The sequence below is a fragment of the Amblyraja radiata genome, chromosome 28 (genome assembly GCF_010909765.2).
Source record: "Amblyraja radiata isolate CabotCenter1 chromosome 28, sAmbRad1.1.pri, whole genome shotgun sequence".
Taxonomy (NCBI): Eukaryota; Metazoa; Chordata; class Chondrichthyes; order Rajiformes; family Rajidae; genus Amblyraja; species Amblyraja radiata.
Window position 1 is genome coordinate 19,050,597 of NC_045983.1, and position 21,598 is coordinate 19,072,194.

At 40.7% G+C, this 21,598-nt stretch overlaps 1 protein-coding gene across 3 annotated transcripts in view; it reads right to left on the reverse strand.

Moving 5' to 3' along the window:
• Positions 1–806: 806 nt before the first annotated feature.
• The window catches only part of LOC116988937 (RNA-binding protein FUS-like), a 31,742-nt gene continuing 10,950 nt past the window's right edge, over positions 807–21,598 (reverse strand). The window contains exons 5-17 of one of the 3 annotated variants that reach the window (XM_033045978.1): positions 16,565–16,655; positions 16,377–16,482; positions 13,626–13,738; positions 11,453–11,603; positions 7,762–7,796; positions 6,480–6,512; positions 5,572–5,678; positions 5,358–5,487; positions 2,263–2,349; positions 2,078–2,159; positions 1,867–1,949; positions 1,584–1,683; positions 807–959 (exon numbers count right to left, since the gene is read on the reverse strand). In XM_033045978.1, the coding sequence (XP_032901869.1) occupies positions 920–959; positions 1,584–1,683; positions 1,867–1,949; positions 2,078–2,159; positions 2,263–2,349; positions 5,358–5,487; positions 5,572–5,678; positions 6,480–6,512; positions 7,762–7,796; positions 11,453–11,603; positions 13,626–13,738; positions 16,377–16,482; positions 16,565–16,655 (1,158 nt within the window). In that variant the 3' untranslated portion in view covers positions 807–919. Of the gene's footprint in view, positions 960–1,583; positions 1,684–1,866; positions 1,950–2,077; positions 2,160–2,262; positions 2,350–5,357; positions 5,488–5,571; positions 5,679–6,479; positions 6,513–7,761; positions 7,797–11,452; positions 11,604–13,625; positions 13,739–15,542; positions 15,670–16,376; positions 16,483–16,564; positions 16,656–21,598 lie in introns of those variants that run through there. The other 2 variants (XM_033045979.1, XM_033045980.1) reach the window with 2 other exon arrangements.

Consider the following 21,598-nt stretch of genomic DNA (forward strand, 5'->3'; position numbering starts at 1 on the left):
CCCCCCACCTAAAAAAGACCAAAGCTCCAGAAACAAAACACTAACTCACTAAAAATTTAAAAAAGAGGTGAAAAAACAGACAGCTGCAGGCTGGATTTACTTCTAGTCGGTCATATACATTACAAATTTGGTCATGCAAGCCGTCTTAAATGACCACCTAAACTGTCATTTAGCAACATAAAAAGCTGCCTAGGTTGCCCGGTTGGCAACAGGGAAAAAAAAGTTAAGTGAGAGCCCTGGTACAGTCCATTGCCTTTGGTCTGTCCTGAAGGCGGTGACTCAAAAACTCACACTCAATCGATCCCGACAGTGAAGCCCAGGCACGGAAGGTGCGTGGCTGTGCCGGTGGCTTTGCGCAGGATGCGATACAGCCAAGCTCGGCACTCGGCCCTGCTCGGGCGCTCGGCAGTTCCGCAATTGCAGCCGCCAGAGCAGGCCTTCTTGTGTCCTTGCATCACCATGCCTGGACACCTCAGGCCCGGGAGGTACTGGAGATAAAGGAAGTCAGTGGGCCGGATGACTACAGGGGAAAGAAGAAAAAAAAAAAAAAAGGAAAAAAAGCACCTGCAGGCCGGATGATTTCAGGTTAGGGCCCGCATTCGGCCTCCGGAGGCTGTAGGTTGCCGACCCCTACACCAGTCCATTATTAAAACTCAAGACCAAATTTCAACCGAATGTACTGTGGTCACATTTTCAGTTTATGAATCCCTCTATACAGAAACGTGGGAGATACTACCCCAGCCAACATCATGAACCACAGTTGTTATGATCCAATCATAGTCAAGAACAAGTCAACACACAGGCAATTTATTAAAAATTCAGTTTAATCTTCATCTTCAAATACATATTGTGAAAAAGTACATTACATTGTATCAATGTTAAAGCACCACTAAAGAAAAAACTTGTTCCCAGGATGCTTTCAGTAAGGCCTGTCACGTCGCTCAGATCTGTAATCGCTTCTGAAATTTAAAAAAAAGTTTAATTTTCTTCCACTTCAAAAAAAATAACTTGTCAACAAAGTTCTAGAACTTGACTAGTTAGGCTTACAACAATAATTTCAAACTTATCAATGAATCATTAACTGCCTCTCCACACATACTACCTGAACTGTGTTACTGAGCCCCATCATTTGAGATTTTTATTTGCAGAAGATTTATTTTGTTAAAGCCAAAATGTATTGTCCATTCCCCCGATTGAAGGTGATAGCAAGCCACCTTAAACCACCAACCCCCCTCATAATATAAATAAACAGAGTTCCAGAATTTAACCTAACAATATTTAAATCAAGGATTATGCTTGAGGGAACCTGAAAGTATGATGTTTCCATGCCCCGTATTTGCTGCCCCAAAAATCTGGCTTTGCTTTTCATTAAAACCCACAAATACTTAAGCTTTAGAAATGAAACGGCAAACCTGTATTAACATGCAGCATTAGACCAAAAGCATGCACAAAAAAAAATTACAGGATGTTACAGAATAACTGAATAGTAAAGACGTGCGTATTTCATTTAGAAACTTGGCACGGGATTTTGGGGATGGAAGAGAAGAGGAAAAATTACTTTGAAATCATATGTATTTGTATACCTTCCACCACCCATTTTTCCAGAAGCACCAAAACCACGATCGCCGCCTCTACCTCCACGGTAACCCCCACGGCCTCTGAATCCACCTCTGCCTTGATGTTCTAGAGAAAATATATATATATTTTAAATCATGGATGTTTCAAAACACCCACTATTCAAATAAAGCCAAATGACATGACACAAATTACAACCTGCCAATCAAACAACCCAAGTGTTCAACTTAAGACTAATATTTTTCTTGTACACAAATACCCCATTTCCCAACTTCATCCTGTAATACATACCACCACCTCCACCGCCATCTACTCTGGGCGTTTTGCACTGGTTACATTCATTTCTCCACGCAAAGTTGACATTACCACACGTTCTAGAAAAGAACATTTTTAAACGTCTGGATAGCTGAGACGACAAGAGTATCAATTCAATTATTCACAACGCAAGCCAGGTCATCAATATGAAGCCAAGGCAAATGTTAAAACTTCCAACACAACTTACTGATTTGGGCAAGTCCAATCGTCACCTCTTGGACCACCGCCACCCTGAAAGCCACGACTGAATCCTCTAGCGATCTGGCCACCTACAAATAAAGTTTGCCATCATTAATCTTCATCTAAAATTTAGCTTATTGCCATTTGTAAAATCAGTCCCCATCTCCCCCTCCCCAAAAAAAACAGAAATACCTCCTCGTCCACCTCGGCCACCCTGTGCGAACTCTGATCGCCTCGTTGCGAAGGAAACTTTTAGTATGTTTCCATGGAAATCCTTTCCTGAAATAGTTGCATTGACAATCACTTCAGCAGAGCTATCAAAAATGTCGATAAGCTTAACGTACATTAAAATTGGTATTTTCTTCAGCTGCAACTCTTTGCAAATTAGTATTGACTCCAGTTGCAAACTTTTGCACCTTAGAGAGACATAATAAAGCTGATCACTAATAGCATCACTATTTCATTTATACAATTCATAAATGGCAAGCTAAGGAAGAGCAAAAAAAGCGTTAAAAATATATATACTTTTGGAGCAAATTCTTAACATAGCCACAGACTCCTGTTATGGTCCCTTGACCCATCGTTGCTTCATATCAGAAACATAGAAAATAGGTGCAGGAGGAGGCCATTCGGCCCTTTGAGCCAGCACCGCCATTCATTGTGATCATGGCTGATCGTCCCCCATCAATAACCCGTGCCTGCCTTCTCCCCATATCCCTCGACTCCACGAGCTCTATCTAACTCTCTTAAATCCATCCAGTGACTTGGCCTCCACTGCCCTCTGTGACAGGGAATTCCATAAATCCACAACTCTCTGGTGAAAATGTTTTTTCTCACCTCAGTCTTAAATGACCTCCCCTTTATTCTAAGACTGTGGCCTCTGGTTCTGGACTCGCTCAACATTGGGAACATTTTTCCTGCATCTAGCTTGTCCAGTCCTTTTATAATTTTATATGTTTCTATAAGATCCCCCTCATCCTTCTAAACTCCAGTGAATACAAGCCTAGTCTTTTCAATCTTTCCTCATATGACAGTCCTGCCATCCCAGGGATCAATCTCGTGAACCTACGCTGCACTGCCTCAATCACAAGGATGTCCTTCCTCAAATTAGGAGACCAAAACTGTGCACAACACTCCCGATGTGTCCAGATCTTCTGGACTAATCTTCTGGAATTTTTTGAAGATGTAACTAGGAAAATGGAGTTGCAGTGGATGTAGCCGTACCTGGACTTTCAGAAAGCATTTGATAAAGTTCCACATAGGAGATTAGTGGGCAAAATTAGGGCACATGGTATTGGGGGTAAAGCACTGACATGGATAGAGAAGTGGTTGGCAGACAGGAAACAAAGAGTAGGGATTAACGGGTCCCTTTCAGAATGGCAGGCAGTGACTAGTGGGGTACCGCAAGGCTCGGTGCTGGGACCGCAGCTATTTACAATATACATCAATGATTTGGATGAAGGGATTCAAAGTAACATTAGCAAATTTGCAGATGACACAAAACTGGGTGGCAGTGTGAACTGTGAGGAGGATGCTATGAGAATGCAGGGTGACTTGGACAGGTTGGGGGAGTGATGCATGGCAGATGAAGTTTAATGCGGATAAATGTGAGGTTATCCACTTTGGGAGCAAAAACAGGAAGGCAGATCTAAATGGCGTCAAGTTGGGAAAAGGGGAAGTACAACGGGATCTGGGGGTCCTTGTACATCAGACTATGAAAGTAAGCATGCAGGTATAGCAGGCAGTGAAGAAAGCGAATGGCATGTTGGCCTTTATAACAAGAGGAATCGAATGTAGGAGCAAAGAGGTCCTTCTGCAGTTGTGAGACCACACCTGGAGTATTGTGTGCAGTTTTGGTCCCCTAATTTGAGGAAGGACATTCTTGCTATTGAGGGAGTGCAGCATAGGTTTACAAGGTTATTTCCCGGGATGGCGGGACTGTCATATGCTGAGATAATGGAGCAGCTGGGCTTGTACACTCTGGAGTTTAGAAGGATGAGAGGATATCTTATTGAAACATATAAGATTGTTAAGGGCTTGGACACACTAGAGGCAGGAAACATGTTCCCGATGTTGGGGGAGTCCAGAACCAGGGGCCACAGTTTAAGAATAAGGATTAAGCTATTTAGAACGGAGACGAGAAAACACTTTTTCTCACAGAGAGTGGCGAGTCTGTAGAATTATCTGCCTCAGAGGGCGGTGGCGGCAGGTTCTCTGGATGCTTTCAAGAGAGAGCTAGATAGGGCTCTTAAAAATAGCGGAGTCGGGGGATATGGGGAGAAGGCAGGAACGGGGTGATCAGCCATGATCACATTGAATGGCGGTGTTGATTCGAAGGGCCAAATGGCCTACTCCTGCACCTATTGTCTATTGTCTATAACTCAATCAGGCAAATCAAATCTGAAACCCTATTTATTTATTGTGAATAGCCAAAAGCTGTTAACGGTAATTTTCCATTGTGTAATGACTTAATTAACTGTATACCAGCCATCCAAAGATCACGTGGATTATTAAAAAAGATCACGTGGATTATTAAAAACATTGTGGATTCAAACTACCAACCAGGACGGGCATATTGTACACCAAACTAAGTGCACTTGGGAGGTTAAAATAGCTGTCCTGATGCCTAGTTGGAATGGTTATTCATGGCCCAGGTTCTATTCTCTCAACACCATCCATTGAAAAAAGTGCCATATTTACTATTTTGTGGGGCAAATAAGACCAATTGCTTTCATAGCCAAAATCTGTTACAATTCATGCCTTGCCACTATAACATTTAGATATGGATTGCACTTTTAGCGCTAGCAATCAGAGGTACCCAATTGTCTATTGAACTGGCCCTGACCAATTTAACATCTCGAGCACAGGTCATCATGCCAGTTATATGCTGTTCTTTAAACCCCTGTACCGTTTCAAATCAAAGTTAGACTTAAAATCTGGCTGCTGAATCAGTCAAATTATAAGCCCAGCTGCCCCATTGATTTCAACAGTAGGAATATAATGAGCAAATGCAAACACAGTGGAACTTCCAATTCTGTGCGTACTGTATTTATTAGTGAAAAGTGTTTGTGAAAACCTAAGAGGTCTTTGATGACCAACAACTTTGGGGCAGGTAAAGTCACTTGCATTCAGAGGTCCTATGTCTCAGTAGGAACCTCAATAATGGAATACAGGGGCTTTTTACAAAAACAAGTGAGCTCCAGGGCCAACTGACTGGGAGTTTAACTGTCAGTGAGAGATTATCCTATCATTTAGAATCTGCTCCCATTATATTAAAAATATCTTACCATCAAACCAATCAATTGCTGCTTTTGCTGAAGGAGGGTCATCAAAAGACACTGTTGCTTCACCTTTCAGTTTACCTGTCGCTTTATCAGTATAGAGGTTGATCATGATGCTTCCAGTTTTCTTATTAATCTGCAAAACATAGACCGGTAAGTCATCACCCATCCACGTTCTTCCCATGAAAATGCAGGCAAAAGACAAGCATAATGTACAAACCTTAATCACACCAATTTGCTTAAAGAACTCAGCAACTTGTTCAGTTGTTACATCCTCTCCCAGGCCCTGGACAAAAATGGTGTTGTTATCAGAGTTATCATCAGAAGCTGTGAACAAAAAGACATGTTTATAGCTTTGCAAGCCCTTGCAGATATTTACAAAGTAGAAATTACATTGTCAGATCATTAGGAAATACTGAACAGTTAAAACTACTTTTCTATTGGAGCCCACAGCCATCCTATGACTGAAATCTAATGGCAACTGAATAATACCAAGACTGCCAGGATTGCACAGAATCACCATGCATTTCCTTGCAACACAGGAGCCATTCAGCCCATTGCTCAGCTCTCAGGACAAGCCCATCTACCATATCTTCACTTATCTCCTTGCACCTTATTCTCTGAAGGATTGTGCAGAATTATTGTTGTGGACCAGCCTCCTGGCAGTTAAAATTTTAAACTTGCTTGGAGTTAATGGCCACAGATACTTATACTTTATTAAGTAGGAGTTAGTACATTCACTCTACTCTTAAATCTCTTTACTGCCTATTGTATTTGGGCTTGGCTTGATTGTATTTATGTAAAGTGTAACCCAATTTGATTGGATTGCATGAAAAACAAAGCTTTTCACTATACCTCAACACACATGACAACAATAGGCCTAAACCCAAACTAAGAAGGAAAACAGAAGTTAAGCTCCTAACTTACAGGGTAGTTGCATTTAAAAGCATTTTATTAATTTGATGAAAACAAACTTTTGTAAACCAGTTTTAAGTTATATCATGTGGACAAGTGGCACCCACAAATTATCTAGATTAGATCGAGCAAATCATTGGTTATTTGTGGCATCTTTTATAGTCGGATATAGTTGAAATATCACTCATTAGTAGAATATTGAAGTCTGCCTACCAGGATTAGGGCCTTGTTCACGATCTCTTGAGCCTGCAAAGTGACAAAGTACAATAGTTCTAAATAACACTAAAGTGTTAATGAAGCACATGTAGGAATATTCATGAATACAACAAAAAATCCTTCGTTGCTTTGGGAGCAATATTATCCACATCACTAAATTTGCTCCTCTTTTCTACCTTCAAGCCCAGAATCCATTTGCATTCTTGGCCACATAGGCCAGAGACTGGCACATTTCTCAGGGGTGTCAAAACCATCAACCTATTTATAACCTAATACAATCATCACTACATTGGAGTTTACATGCAAAAATGATCTGCCCATTTAATGCAACAATTTGTACGGAATCAGCATTTTCAGTAGGTTTATCTTGCCAAACACTGCATCATCCAAGGGTACTATTAACTCTTGGCTTTACGACAGGCAACCTTCTTTACCTTCTGTACACATGGTGCACATTGATTCCCAGAAGATAACTGAAGAGAAAATTATTTATAATGGAGAACATTTCCCATTCCTGTCTTTGACGCTGGTCTGGGTGTAGGCGATGACTTGCACTTTAATTCTTATAGAACAGCCAGTTAAGGAATATGTGTAGGAAAGAACTGCAGATCCTGGTTTCAATCGAAGGTAGATACAAAATGCTGGAGTAACACAGCGGGACAGGCAACGACAGGCAGTCTCGACCCAAAACATCACCCAATCTTTCTCTCCAGTGATGCTGCCTGTTCCACTGAGCTACTCTAGCATTTTGTGTCTACCAGCCAGTTAAAGAAGATTGATAAACAATGCTAGATAGTGTCACACAGCCAGCTTGGTTATCAGTTTCTTGATTTGTCCAAGTAACCTCTGCACGATACCAAATAACATCGCCTCGCAGTAAAAACCCAAATTGTTTCAGTTATGATCTATAAACCAGGCAATGAAGATAGATTTTATAGTAGTTCTGCCTACACATATTAACCGCAATTTTCAAAATGGCTCAAAATAGCAAAAGTGCTTTTGGGTCAATTTACATAACAAGTTGAATATAGATTAAGTAATAGAGCCTTTAGAACACCAGTCGTAACAGTTTACAAATACAAAATCGTGAAAGGCTAATTTCTACCCCCCACCCTTTTGAAAGTGCAACTCACATTCCCTTGCTCACTCGAAGTTTCCAGGTTGTATGCACTCGCAGAAGTTAATGCTGAATGCTCCAATACTGCAAGACGTGGAAATGGTGGCTTTATGGCACAAATGTCAGAATTTCACTAAAATAGTTCCAATACTCTCAACTTACCACCAAAATTATTGAAGCCACCACGGTCACCACCGCTGCAGAGGAAAAAATTGAAGAAATGATGCTTTCCTCATGCCAGTTACAAGTCGAAACAAAAAGGCTTTATCTTGATGATTCAAGGTCTAATGTATTGACCAATACTGACAAACACTGGTTCATCATTGCTGGCACAACTCAGTTATTTAAAAATCTTCCATCATTAACTGTTCACAAAAATCTTCACTTCAAGATTTGATGCAGATTTAGGGTCTTAGTTCTCAGGAAAAGTACAACTCTTTAATAATTTGAAGTGCCATTGAGGTGTCCCTGCCATTTAACTTTTAGTAAAAAGGTTTCCTTGAATTAAGGCAAGCTTGTCTATTAGCCAATTTTTTGTAACAGTCCAAAGCTACTAAAACTGCTTTACTGTAATTTAAGTTTTTGCAGCTTCAGAAACCAAAAGGTGTGCACAATGCATGAGCTTCATTTAAGAGGTCGAGAATTAGTTCATTCGCTCTGAAACCTGTGGCGCACAAAATGCAGAGCAAGTTAACACAGAACAAATTTTAATAATCGTACTACAAATATGTAGATAACCACATGTATTTAAAATGTAGATGCGTGTATGGTAATACTTAGTACAATAAATTGAAAGGGAAACCCATCGTAGCAAAATCCAAGTCTTAACTTCAGTTAAGTTTCTTTTTCAAAATTAAATGCCTCTTATGACCAAAGTTAACAGCTTTTCTTGCATTGAATAAGTGGTACTGTGCGAGCTTATCCATGCACAGCATACTTAAGCAAGAAATTTGGCAACTTTGGTCAGGTCACATCTGTGGCAAGACCAGATCAATAACTATATCAATAACTAGGAGAGACTGAACAAACTTCAATTGTTTTCTCTGGAGCATTGGGGGTTTAGATCTGAAAGAAGCATATGAGATTATAAGACATAGATAGGATAGACAGTCAAGAAACCTTTTCCCAGGTTAGAAATGTCAAAGATGAGAGGACATAGATTTAAGATCAGAGGGGGAAAATGTGCAGAGCAATTTGTTTTAAAGAATGGTGGAGGACTGGAATGCGCTGCCAGGGGTGGTGATGGAAGCAGATACAATAGTAGAGTTTAAGAAATTTTTAGATTGGCACATGGATATGCAGGGAATGGAGAAATCTGGATCACGTGCAGGCAGAGATTAATTTAATTTGGCATCAATGTCCTGCACAGACATTGTGCGCTGAAGGTCCTATTAATGTGATGCGCTGTATTGTTCTATAATAACCAACTAAAGTATTAAAATGTTCTTCCACATGCTATGAAATGTAGTATTTTAAAAATCCAAATATACAATAATTTCCAAAATCTCAAATGAGGTTAAAGATAAATAATGAGGTTAAGGAGCCAGTATTGATAAATGTTATTGTGTTTAATCATAAAGCATAAATCATATTTCACCCTTTCCCTCGCCACAACCCATTACTCTGGCTCAGACAAGATGATATCTCTTGTTTATACAAAGTCAGCCCATCATGAAAATAGTTGTCGTCATCCTCGACAGAGTCAACAATTTGACCAGAAATATTACAGCATTCATTCCCTGCAAATCCAGGTAGACCAAATGAAGCTTTGCAGGTTTGCACCTCCACCAGCTAAAAAAAATCATGTCAATTGGAGCCATTTGCTTTAACGGATTATTGGTCAGTAAAACAAGATAATGCTGGAATTCGCCCCATAAAATTTATTAACCAAGGTCATACTATTAAATGGACCATCAAAAGATAAATCAGTTGACAATCTCAACATTTAGCCGTGGTGTTCGATCAACCATAAACATGTTGGCATCATGGATTTCCTAAATAATAGAACAGGAAATGCTTGAAGAACTCAACTGGTCAAGCAGCATAGAGAGACAGTCAATGCTTCAGGCCAATGATCCTTCATCAAACCCATGCCCTCTCTCTCCCTGAATGGATGCAGCTTTGCTTGCTGGATTCTCCCAGCATTTTGCCTTCGATTCAGATTTCCCACCTCCAGTTTTTTTTTTTGCTCCAGTTTCCAGTCTTATGGAAACTAGTCCACTTCAGGGAGGAAAAGAGAATTCTGAATACCGTGTTTTTCTGTATAGAAAATAACTTAGACCTTAGACATATTGAGGCAATTTACATTTTTTAGTAAAATCTTGCCTTTGGATGACTTCAAACCTCAATGTACAAGACCTTTTAAATAATATCCAGTTTTCTTGGGTCACCATTTTAAAATGTTCAAAAGCAAAGCATTTCTTATAGAACATTTTTACCTCTTATCCTTGTTCCTGTCAAGTGCCAGAATTATAAAAATGCACTGCAGTCTTGGAAAAAATCACAGTAGAAACCAACATTCACAATGTACAGTTCAACCAGTCAGTTGTAATTAGGTGGGAGACAGATGATGCATTGTGAACCCACTCCCTCACAGTCAAAGCTCAATAACTTTCCATTAGCCAGAGCAGGAACAATTTTAAGCACCTAAAATCCTAGTGCGTGATACGCAAAAGTAGTGATAGTCATAGTGATACAAATGGAATCCATCTGAACTTTTAACCAATATCTTAAATTGGTGACCAGTGATTTTTTTTAAATAGCAAAAATTGCCCAAAAAGGCAAATGTTCCAGCCACCACCAACACTTGAAATTAACACGAAAAGCACAGCGCTCTAGGTTATATACAATTGCCAGTGGAACCTGAAGTCATAATCACTTGACTTCTTACCAACAAAACATTTGTTTCCACTGCAAGGTTCAAGGTTCCACTGCCAAGAAACAGGAAGATGCCTATTTTAAGGGCTATCATTCTACTTTATTGCAGCTGCCATCATTAGCGATACATGAAACAGGACTGCAGGAGGGAAAGGACAATAAACTTAAGTCTTCAAATAGACAGCCAAATCATACAGTATCAATGTTACTAAAGGGCATTGACATCATTTACAAAATGAAGATGTAACTTTCTAAACAAAAATCCAACATGTTAAATTACCAATAACTGTGGCAGACCATGATGGGAAAATATCACCCAAATGGCAAAACATTTGTTAGATTTTCCATAAATTTCAAATTAAGACTTCTGCTTCTAACCCAAAAAATGAATGGGCAAATTGAGGCATAAATCACAAGGGACAAGAAAGTTTGTGGAAATAGTGATTTTAATTTTATTACAGTAAATTAAATGGACCAGGCTGGGATGGTACAGGATATGTTATGGTCCAAACAAAAATGGGGTGTTCTTTATTACTCAAATTTGAATTGTATTTTAATCCATTCAGGTTATTAGAGAAAGGAAATAAAGATTACTGGCAACCTGCTAGCATACAATTCACCACAACACTGATCAAAGAATGCAAAGTAGATAAGCTTGAAAGCTTTTGATAACTGCTCTGTCACAATAGGCATTGAAAAATAATTAAGTAGTAGTCAGTCTAAATAAATGAAATGAATTATCAATAAAAGTGGATAATACTACAACCCTTTCCTGCATTCATCTGTGCAATATGCAGAGTTAATGAAGCTTTCCAGACTAAATTGTAAGAAAAATATTGACTTTAACTTTGAAGAGAACACTTCGATTAACAACTTATGGTAAAAAGATTAACTAACAAACTGTATATAAAACAATGCCTAATGTCAAGGGGTCAAGAGATAGGCAAATTTTGTTTAACGTTAAAGCAACACCTACCCCATTCTACCACGTCCCCCTCTATTGTCGGCATCATATCCACCTTGGCCATATCCACCACGACCTCTGCCGTCGTTTCCCTGCTGTCTGCCAAAGTTTCGGCTGTCATCTCCAAATTTACTCCTGCTTGGTCTATCCTGCTCATAGTCATCTTAAGATGGGGAAGTAGAGAGAGATAGGCAATAATACAATTAATTTAGAACAAAATCGGTACGATTAACATAAATAAAAACTGGTTTTCAGATTCTCTGTTACATTTTCCACAACTTTCAATTATGCAGCGGAAAAGTACTCTCATGGATAATAATGTTGAAAAGCACTTCATTTTTTTACGCAACATGCGTGAGATTTCTTACAATGACAAGTAGCTACATCAAATGTATGCCAGCACAAATCAGGAGAACATCTTGCAGCATGCCTGTACATGGATTCCCTACCCTCCACAAGGTAATCAGTTGACTGGACAGCAAGAAACTCTGCCAAACACTAAAGATATCACTAGGGAGAAGGTGTTTGGGAAGCTGAAAGGGCTGAAGGTAGATAATTCACCTGGACCGGAAGGACTGCACCCTAGGGCTCTGAAAGAGGTGGCTTTAGAGATTGTGGAGGCATTGATAGCGTTATTTCAGGAACCACTATAGTCAGGAGTGGTCCCAGATGGTCATAATCATACGTTATTAGCCAAGTATGTTTGCAACATACAAGGAATTTCATTTGCCAAACAGTCATACTGATAAAAAGCAACATAACACTCAAAATACAATTTAACATAAACATCCACAATGACTCCTCCACATTCCTCACTGTGATGGAAGGCGAAAAAAAGTTCAATCTCTTCCTTTCATTGTTCTCCCGTGGTCGGGGGCCTCGAGCCTTCCATTGACAGGACGATCTTGACTCCCGTAGCCAGTGGAGGGCCCTCCTCGTCGGGGCAATCAAGCTCCTGCATCAGGGGAGCAGGGTGGAAATCTCAGCTCCCCGCACCGGGCGATCTACCTCAGGTCGGGACTGGTTGAACCTTCTGCGTCATTGGAGCTCCCGACTCTGTCTTTACCCGAGACTGCAAGCTCCTCGATGGTAAAATCCAGGCAATGGATCGGCTCCGTTGGTGGGGCTCAAAGTCAGTCCCGGGCAAGGCCACCAGCTCCACAATGTTAGGCCGCAGAGCGACCGGAGATACAACACGGAAAACAATCGCATCTCCAGCAAGGTAAGAGATTGAAAAAAAAGCTTCCCTCGACCCCCCCCCACATAAAACAAACCAGAGAACATCAACATAAACTTTTAAAACACACTAAAAATAACAATAAAAAGACAAAAGGGCAGACAGACTGTTGGCGAGGCCCGGTGGTGATGATTGGAAAATTGACAATATTACAATATTGCCCCACTGCACAAAAAGGGAGCACGGCAGAACAGTGGAAACTAGACGCTGGTTACAAGGCATTCATAAGGCCACATTTGGAATATTGTGAGCAATTTTGGGCACCATATCCGAGGAAGGATGTGCTGGCTCTGGGGAGAGTCTAGAGGAGGTTTACAAGAATGATCTCAGGAATGAGTAAGTTGACCTATGATGGGCATTTGACAGCACTGGGCCTGTACTTGCTGGGGTTTAGAAGAATGAGGGTGGACCTCATTGAAACATACAGAATAGTGAAAGGCTTGGATAGAATGGATGTGGAGATGATGTTTCCACTAGTGGGAAAGTCTAGGACTAGAGGTCATAGCCTCAGAATTAATTGACGTTCTTTTAGGAAGGAGATGAGGAGAAATTTCTTTAGTCAGAGGGTGGTGAATCTGACGAATATTGCCACAGAGGGCCGTGGAAGCCAAGTCGGCAGATATTTTTTAAGGCAGAGATAGATAAATTTGTGATTAGTACAGGTCAGAGGTTATGAGGAGAAGGCAGGAGAATGGGGTTAGGAGGGAGAGATAGATCAGCCATGAATGAATGGCAGAGTAGACTTGATGGGCCAAATGGCCTAATTCTACATCTATTCTTTATGACCTTAAACTGGAGAACAGTAACACATCCTCCAAACATTTTTTACTATCCAACATGGAATACTTTCATTACCTACATAGCCCAGTATAAACAGTGCATTTCATTTTCCACTGCTCATCGTATCTAATTTTGCGCAGTCTTTTCTCAGGTACCTCACGAACTTACCTCCTGATCTTTGCTGGCCATAGCTCTCATGAGGTGGAGGGTAAGGGGTTGAGTGGCTGTAACTTGGTTGACTTGACTGGTTACTATACTCTGTTTCTGATTTAGTGCCATAACTGTAAGAGAAGTAATCATTACATGGAAATGTGTCACAATGGAGCTCTAAATATCAAGTAGATACAAGTACTGCATCACTGCCCCAGTTGAGCAAAGCATGCCTAACAGAAAAATATAGAAGTTATCAAATTGATCAGATTTATGGAGGATTATTCAAGAGCAGATTGAGGCCATCATCCATTCAAATTCTCCACATTTCCTGTTATTTACAAAAGCTGTGAAGTTTCAGTATGTCAGGCAGCAATAACAGATAAAAGTCTTAATGTTTCAACTTCCAGAAAGATTGTTTTTCCCTTCTTTGTACATATTGCCAGACCCAAATATTTCCATTAATTTGTACCAGGTTGCACATTAAATTGAGACAATTACTCCCTTGCACAAAGGTCAAGGGGAAAAAACACAAACAAACCTGGCAATCATACCAACAAGGTAGACAGCTAAGAGAATGAGATTTATGGGTAAAAAAAGAGAAAAATTAAAGTAAAATTCAGCAGGATACTCATATTCATGCAGGAAAAATAAACAATTGAGAATTTAAAGACATTCTAAGCATTTGAAGCCTTTTAAAATGGACACTTATTTAAAAAAGTGCACAGTTATTGGCTCAAGAATGCAGTGATCAAGGAAAACTAAATGCTGGAGGAAAGGGCCTGTCCCACTTAGGCGATTTTTCAGCGGACTTGCCGGCAACTGCCAAGTTCGCGTCACTCGCCTAAAAAAACGGGAACTGGAACGGCGACCGTCAGAGTGGAACACACACACACACAGCAAAGGCGGGGGCCAGGGAAACCAGGGGAGCGCTGTCTGAAATTCACAGGGTGCAAAGCCAAGGTGATACAGACACACACCGCGATGAACAGGAAGGTTAAGACGGCTAGCACAGTGTACGGTAAGTCCTTTAAAAGAAGGGGGGGGGGGGAAAGAGAAGGAGTGTAGACACTTAAGAAGCCAGACAACTTTTAATAAGCCAGAGATACACAGCTGTGAAGTATGGCGGATATTTAACATTACCGGTCAGTTGGTTCTGAAAACTCGTGCTTACGTTTTCCCCCCCAATGTACCAATGAAAATGCCCGGTCAGCAAAGGCCATTAACTAAAACTACCTACGACTAAGTATAACTACATGACGATCCCACTACAACTGCACCTACGACTACAGGATTATCGATTTTCTCCAAGGCGACCAATTTTTGGTCGCAGAAAATTTTTCAACATGTTGGAAAATTTGCGGCGACCATACTGAGGCCGCGACTAGTTCCCAGAATGCGGGAACTTCTCACGACCATGAAGGAGACTCACCAGAGAACATGTAGCGACCATGTGGCGAGCACAGTCTCCTGCACTCGCCTAAAAAGTTGCCCAGGTGAGACAGGCCCTTAACTCAGTGGGTCAAGCAGCATCCTTGGAGAGCATGGGTAGGTGACATTTCAGGTCAGGAACCATCTTCAGTCTGAGGAAGGGTCACAACCTGAAAAATCACCTATCCCTGCACTCCAGGGATGCTGTCTGACCTGCTGAGTTACTTCAGCACTTTTATCTTTTTTTTTGCGTAATAAAAGCAGTCTGCTCCAAACTTAGTAGCAGAAGTGTTGCTTAATGGATTGAAGTTTATTACACAAACCGCATCTAATTTTAAAAGAACATGAAATTCAATACTGTAAAGTTAGGAATACCACTGAGTAAATAACACCGTGTAATTAATGCACGCAATCACTCGGGATTGTATAGGATAGGAACACAAAGTCTTCCGAAAATCAAGTGTACTACGTCATGCTGTAGTTGCAGGATGAAGAATTACTTACTGTTTTAAGTTTGAGTCCTTGTTCTGCAGCTGCTCAAATTGGAAGTCAGGATTGGGAGGGCCAGGACTCATTCAACCCCATGATACAATAAGTCAATCAGGGGCTAAGTAGAATAAATTTGCCTAGGCTAAAATAAATTAGTTATTTACTTAAGTGTGGCATTAAAAATGGCACAGGAAATTGGTATGGCAAGCTCTATAAACAATTTTGTAATGTATATATAAAGAGTTTATGTGGCTTGGTGACACAAACACTGGACGTGCTGTACATGAGTTCCTAAGAAAGAGGGAGGCTACACCTGAAAAAACCATGTTTGGCTCAGTTGGGAAAATACAATGGGAGGGCTGCCTGTCCAGGAATTGTAAGCAGCAAGGGGCTTGGAATTCCACATGGGAGGAAGAGACACCTCCGAGTAATCCTGTCCCCACAATGGATTAGGCAGCCACTTTCAGAAGGCAGATTAGAGAATCCACAAAAGGAGTTAGAGGACAAACAGCTTTAAAGTCACTGGTGGCTCTCGCCATAGGTAAATGGAAAGGCAGAGTATAGATTGCCACAGCCAGTGACAAGAGCATGAATGGGAAGCACATACCAATTAGAGATAGGGCATGATTTAATATGACAAATAAAACACGTGGGATATATGTGGAAACAATATGTTCCATTATACTTATCAATGCACCTCCCATTACTTGGCACACGGGATGTAAATGCCTGTACAATGGTAATCTTATTTGTTTCTCGCTGGGATCCAAGTAGTTTGAAGGGTTGAATATTTTTTTTGCCAACAACTGAAATATTGTTGGCACCAACTGATAAATCTTGAGACATTACCTGCTTGAGGAATCCGAAAATTGTCCATAATTTCTCTGCTGCTGTCCACGACTCTCATTTCCATAGCCTGGTCCATAACCTGATGGTGAAGTTTGAGAACTCACCCCTGCAACATAAAAATGAAAAAAATTACATTTATGTAGCTGTACTTTTAAAAGAAAACTAGTGTAGACAAAAACATGATATACCTGACTGTGCTTGTCCATAACTTGAACCATACCCACTTTGGCCTTGTCCATATCCAGAAGCATCACCAGACTGCTCATAGCCACCATAACCCTTAGCAGAGAGATGCACAGTAGTTACAAAACTGTTTACTTACACATACCCACCTAATTACACTTCCTTCCCAAATGGGTATTCTGCTAAAACATCTCCATATTTGACATTATAACTTACCACCACATATACTTTACCATACCTTGTGGATTTGTCTATATTCCTCCTTTCTAAATAGACCTACTTCATAAATGTATAACTGCAGCTACTATAAATGCACTTGCACAAATTTTCAATGAAATCAGGCTCCAAAAGTCAGCCAAGCTAATGTTTGTTGCAGTTAAAGGTTACTTTAAGCATGGATGCTGGATTCACATCCATGGGGGGTGGGGGGAAGAGGGGGAACCACAAGAGGGGGAAAATCATGATATAATATTGTTTAAAGAACAAATATTTAAAGTGCAATATGTCCCTCCGCATGTACAAAGCAAAATACGGAGCATGAAAGCTGTCATTATTATTCAGAGGCAGTAGAGTTGAGCTGAGAGAGTTATACAGCACAGAAAGAGGCCCTTCAGCACAAATCATCCTTGCTGACCAAGTTGACTACATAAGATAGTTCTGTTTTGTTCCATTTTGCCCATTTCTCTCTAAAAATCACACCTTTCTGAATGTCGTTTAAACATAGCAATTGTATTTGCCTCTACAGTTTCATCTGACAACCTGCTCACATATATAACACCACCCTGTGCAAAAAGGTTACTTCTCAGGTCCCCTTAAACTCATTCAACTCAGGTTAAACCAGTAGCTGGATATGTTACACAAAGTTCTATTTGGTGGATTTTTCGAAGCCCATGGTAACACATAGATGCCATTGAATGACAAAGTATCCACTATTCAGTAGGTTCTATACATTGCTTCTCTTGGGTAGAACAAACACTGTATTAGAAGATAGACATAAAATGCTGCAGTAACTCAGCAGGACAAGCAGTGTCTCAGGAGAGAAAGAATGGGCGACGTTCGGGTCGAGACCCTTCTTTAGATTGAATTCAGGGGAGTGGGCGGTACATAGATAAGGAAGTGTAAGGTGTGAAAACAGGACAAATGGAATGGAGATCAAGGAAAATGTAGAATACATCATTTTTAGTTGGGAGAAATATCAACAAGGCAACCAGAGATAAAATGTAGTTGGAGACAGTAAGACTGGTCAGAGAACTGGGAAGGGGGAGGGGATGGAGAGAGAGAGAGAGAGGGAAAGCAAAGGCTACTTAAAGTTAGAGAAGTCAATGTTCATACTGCTAGGGTGTAAGCTGCCCAAACTAAATAAGAGGTGCTGTTCCTCCAATTTGTGCTGGGCCTCACTCTGACAATGGAGGAGGCCCAAGACAGAAAGGTCAGTGTGGGAATGGGAGAGAGAGTTAACAAGTGTTGAGCAACCGGGAGATCAGATAGGTTTAGGCGGACTGAGTAGAGGTGTTCAGCGAAACGGTCGCCAAGCCTGCGGTTGGTCTTGTCGATATATAGGAGTTCACATCTGGAACAGCGGATACAGTAGATGAGGATGGAGGAGGTGCAAGTGAACCTCTGCATCGACTGAAAAGACCGTCAGGGTCCTTGGACGGAGTTGAGGGGGGAGGTATAAGAACAGGTGTTGCATCTCCTGCGGTTGCAGGGAAAGTACCTGGGGAGGGGGGTGGTTTGGGTGGGAAGGGACGAGTTGACCAAGGAGCTGCAGAGGGAACAGTCTTTGCGGAAAGAGGAAAGGGGTGGAGATGGGAAGATGTGGCTAGTAATGGGATCGCGTCGGAGGTGGCGAAAACATCGGAGGATTATGTGCTGTATGCGACGGCTGATGGGGTGGAAGGTGAGGACAGGGGGTCCCTGTTATAAATGGGGAGAGGGGGAGCAAGAGCAGAGCTGCGGGTATTGAGGGACGGTTTTCATAGAAGGAAGTAGGCAGATGCATCATATATTACCATAATGAAACTTTCATGGTTAATTGATCCTATGTTAACCAATAGTAATGAATTTAACATTTCAACCCAAGGGGCTTGTCAGGTACAGATACATAAACGCTGAAAATAAAACGTTGTAGCCCATCAAGGAATTTGACATGAAAAAAGTGTCTATCCAGATGGATGATCAGACAAGCACTTAGAGATTTCACTTGCAAAATTCTCATGCCAGAGTTGGAAAACATGGAAGATTCAACCAAATTAATTGTTTCACTCTGCTCAGCTGTATTGCTGGTTCAATAATCAGAAAATACGTTGAAAAAAAAAAAAAGTTGGGACCAAAAATCTTAATGAATTAAAAAAAAAAAGAAGAAAATCTCTTATCTGATCTCTATACAAGAAATTTTAAAATCAAGATTAAGATGTCAGGTTTCTCAACTCTAAACATCAAGAATAGGAAGTAAAGAAACCCATCCTTAATTATCATATAACATAACAGGATCAGAGAGGCCATTTAAAATAATTCAGCTTGAGGGATCAATTCCAGCCTCTCAGAAACACTTGATCCATTTGTCTATAATTGCAATAGGCCCAGTCCCTACATCAGGGGTTCCCAACCTTTTTCGTCCAGTTTAACCCGGCAACTTTAATAGCACATAACAATGTTATTTCACTTACTTATGAACAAATAATGATGAACAGATACCGGTATACCAGAACCAAACAGTCAGTCAATGAGAAAAAATGTACAAATCCAGAATCAACTAATTTACCTCCTGGGGGTAAATCTACCCCAGGTTGGGAACCCTTGCCCTACATTATCTCCGTCCCCTACACTCATCAGTAGAACATCTAGATAGCAAGGACATCTACCTAAACCTCCTATTTGTTGACTATAGCTCCGTCTTCAACACCATAATGACAGTCAAACTACTTTCCAAACTTCTGAACCTAGAGGTCACCCTCCTTCTACCGCTGGATCCTTGCCTTTCTGACCCCAAGACCACAATCCACAAGAATAGGCGACAACATTATCAACCACAATAATTCACAACACTGGTGCCCCGTAAGGATGTGCTCTCAGCCCTCATTGTATTTCCTATATACAGTGGAGACAAATTCTGCTCAAACCCCAGTACAAGTTTGCAGATGACACCATCATAATGAACAATGACAAGATCGGTAATGTTCTAGAGTAATCGATGCTGGGATCTCTAGTTTGTGTGCTATGTTTTGCATGAAAATGTAGATGGGTCGACTAATAAGTTTGCAAATGACAAGAAGATGTAGGTGGTGAAGGTTGTCAAAAGATACAGCAAGATATAGATTAGATGGAAATATGTTATACTGTTATATCATTAATGTAGATCGGAAAACCTGTGTCCCAGCAGCATTATTTTTTATCATTCACACTGCACCCCCCCACCCAAACCCCCCCCCACCACGCGTGTAGCATGTTTAGAATTAAATGGCAAGAGGGAAAATATTTAAAAGAGACCAAGAGGTAATTTTTTCCACAGAGGGTGGTCGTGGGTGCAAGGAATGAGCTGCCAGAGGAAGTGGTAGAGGCAGGTACAATTAATACATTAAAAAAACCATTTAGACAGATACATGCAGAGGAAAGGTTCAAAGGCATCTTGTTTGATATGGACGTTGGCCCGAAGAACATGCTTCCATGCTGTATAACACTGACCCATCTACTCAGAAAGTATCAGAGAAGCCTCAACCCTTACAATGTCCAACACATACATGGTTCTTGCAGCAAACACTGATGGGAGCAGGAAACTGCAGTGTGAATGATAAAAAATAATGCTGCTGGGACACAGGTTTTCCGGTCTACATTAATGATTTGAATGCAGGGATTAATTTGCTAATGATGAAACTAGTTGACAGTGTGAGTTGAAAGGATCCAATGATGCTTACAAACAATATAGGCACAGTGCAATAGATGTAATTGGAAAAATAGGGACATTCACTTCGGTACCAAAATTAGAATGTGCAACAATTAGCAGGAAATCAAAAACTTGTGCTCGAGGAACTTGGGTAATGTTCAAAAATTTGATGTGCAGATACAGCAAGCATGTTATTGCAAGCGGATTTGAGTACATGAGAAGAGTTGCCTTGCACCAATTGTGTAGGTCACTGTCGAGTCTGCAACTGGAATATACACTTGACAGAGGGCATGCACTAGACTGATTCCAGAGATGGTGAGCCTGACCAATAGAGGAAAAATTAAACGGAGTGAGTCTATACAAATAGTGTATACTAACAAAAGCAAACTCATTGAAATATACAGATTTATTTTTTATTTTTATTTTTTAATATATAAATGGGGCTTGATGTAGATGCAAGGATGAAGTTTCTTCTGGTGAGCTATCTAGAAAAAGAATAAAGTGTCCCAAAGCAGATGGTAAGAAATTTCTTCACCTACATCGTGGTGAATCTTTGACATAATCTATTGAGTAGGCTCAGTCCCGAACTATATTCAACACCCAAGAACAAAAGTTTTAGATTTACATCATGCAGCAGTATGGGACAGTTTATAGAAAATGGCACCGAGATAAGAGATCACCATGATTTTACTGAAGCACAGAGAAGGTACGAGGAGTCACTCCCTTCGGTCTATGGTGCAAGCTCAGCAAACATTTCCCAGGAAGAGGGAAGTTTCAAATAAGATACAGATCTTTGCTTTACTTGCTGAATTTTAATACTTTTACTTTAAATGTTTTACATTTAGCCTGATGTCTTAAAAAAATTACTCTAAAGACCATACACAACATTTGTTGAACATGATTAAAAGGCCCATCTAGCCAGGTATTTGTTATGTTCCCTCTTAACCTCCTCCACTCCAGGAAAACACACCCGTTTCTCTAGTCTCTCCACAAAACTGAACTGCTCCATCCTTGGCAACATCCTGGTCGATCTCCTCTGCACCCTCACCAGCACTATCACATCCTTCTGATGGCACGGTGATTAAAACTGCACACAGCATTCCAACTAAGGTTTGACCACAGTTGTATGAAGTGAGAGCATAACCTCCCCACTTCC